The sequence below is a fragment of the Nicotiana attenuata genome, unplaced genomic scaffold, assembly GCF_001879085.1.
Source record: "Nicotiana attenuata strain UT unplaced genomic scaffold, NIATTr2, whole genome shotgun sequence".
Taxonomy (NCBI): domain Eukaryota; kingdom Viridiplantae; phylum Streptophyta; class Magnoliopsida; order Solanales; family Solanaceae; genus Nicotiana; species Nicotiana attenuata.
In genome coordinates this window covers 987-2911 of record NW_017678135.1, presented here as the reverse complement: position 1 = coordinate 2911, position 1925 = coordinate 987, and the positions used below count along the sequence as shown (strand labels likewise).

Here is a 1925-nt window from a genome sequence, read left to right as displayed (position 1 = left end):
ATTGTTGACTTGAACAGCGTCTTGGCCGAAAAAGATAGGAACCTACTGATCTAAATATTTTGATATATGTACAGAACTAAGAATAATACAGCTATACACAGAATTCACATTAACATACTTGCACCTTGAAAAAAGAAATTCAAGGAAAAGCTTACATCAACTTTCCAAATCTTGTTCTCAACCTTAACCTGCATCAGTTGTCCAACCAATGGAAACCATATTACTTTAGAGATCAATTAAGTAGCAAATTTCATATTTTAGCGAAGAAAACACATAAAAAGAAATCAATTGAAAAGAGACGGAGTTACCTTATCGGCACTTGGACCAAAAATCTGCCTCAGAAGTGCCATAATCAGAGTTTTCTTCCCTGACCCGGAAGGGCCATAAAAGAGAAGATGAGGACAATCTCCCGCTAACACCTAATAGTAAGCATAAAGAAAAGGGTCACAAATAGTGAATAATTCGAGAATTCACAAAGGTGTATACTACAAATAAAAGAAGTTTTACCAGCTTTTGAAGATTTTGAGCAACATCCTCGTGGACAATAACTTTGTCTAGGGTTTTGGGGCGGTACTTGTCAACCCACAACATCTTCAAATTTGAGCCAAACTACTCTAAGAGAATGAGGAAAACAGGAGCCTGAGAGTAGATATTAGGCGACAAATTTTTATAATTTTTTTTTGGTTAAACAATTTTTATTTTTATAATTCTTATGCTAGACAAAAATGGAAAGCACTGTAATTTTTTAAGTTTAATTTTCCAATTACATATTAAACAATCCCCAAGCGAAACTACCGAGTTTTTACAAGTTATCTTGTTAATGACGAAAAGGGGAACATACAATTCACAGAGTTCTTCATAGCACAGAGAAAGAAACCATCCACATCTTTATAAAATAAATAAAAAAGAAGTTAAAACATTATGGAATAAAAAGCTAGACCAACTATATAAGTCTGATTGAAATCACTAAATAAAGTAGTATGCAGAATTTCACTGTCAAGAAACTCAAAAAATTTAAAATAGCATAAAATAAAGAGCAAATAGAAAGATCATGAAGTAAGTAGCTATTATCAGAGGTAAAGAAAGGATCAGGTGAGGGGTAAAGTAGTATAAAGCCAAGCATTTCATAGTAAATACTTACGCAAAAAACGAGAAATGCTCTATGCACATGCATATAGGCAGTCAAGTTGTATGCAAAATTACTTCTTCGAAGAAAAATAAGCACGAAATAACACAGGCCTTAGGTACATTTTCAACCAAAGAGATGCTTACAAGCTGCTTCTTCAATTTAATTTAAAGTTGAGGGTTTGCAATGGTTCGCAAATCCAACTCTAGAAATCTTCAACAACAATTTTTTCCAATGAAATTCATCAGATTTTTTGTGACTTTCGAGATTCGGAAACAAAGAAAAGTGAAGAAATTTGACCTGATTCGCGACCAATTTTCCTTGGGGTGCTTGGGAAGGCTGTCCGTGAATGAGCAGACTAAAAGGAGGCAATTGCAGCAGAATGCGTAAAAGATCAATTCCCCGCCAAATGCGAACGATGTCGTTTTCGCCCTAACTTAGATGTTGTGCTAGATGGGCTACTTACTAGGGTTGGGCTATTGTATAGGCCCACCTAGCTATAAAGCAGCAAAAATGGCATTAGATATCCACTTTGAGCACCCCTATGTAAAATGTATCCAGTTTTTAAAAATTATGTGACATTTAATAAACTTTAAGCACTCAAGACCGTCCGCAACTTAACGTAGCATATTGTATAATTGATTTTATAATGATATCCAATAAAAACACCGTTTATTAATTAATATGATGTATGTTTGAGTATTGTGCCGAATGAACTGATTGTTTTTCTGTAGGATATGAATACTAGTGGATCGAGGTATAAATTGGTAAAATTATTAGAAAAATAAGCATATTGATC

General features: G+C 34.0%; 1 protein-coding gene across 3 annotated transcripts in view; it reads right to left on the bottom strand.

The window, feature by feature from the left end:
• LOC109221558 (replication factor C subunit 3-like) overlaps window positions 1-1641 on the bottom strand; it is an 11534-nt gene extending 9893 nt beyond the window's left edge. The window contains exons 1-4 of one of the 3 annotated variants that reach the window (XM_019386033.1): window positions 1427-1641; window positions 508-639; window positions 309-419; window positions 156-188 (exon numbers count right to left, since the gene is read on the bottom strand). In XM_019386033.1, coding sequence (XP_019241578.1) covers window positions 156-188; window positions 309-419; window positions 508-591 — 228 coding nt within the window. In that variant the 5' untranslated portion in view covers window positions 592-639; window positions 1427-1641. The remainder of the gene's footprint in view (window positions 1-155; window positions 189-308; window positions 420-507; window positions 640-1426) is intronic. The other 2 variants (XM_019386034.1, XM_019386035.1) reach the window with 2 other exon arrangements.
• Between the last annotated feature and the right edge of the window lie 284 nt (window positions 1642-1925).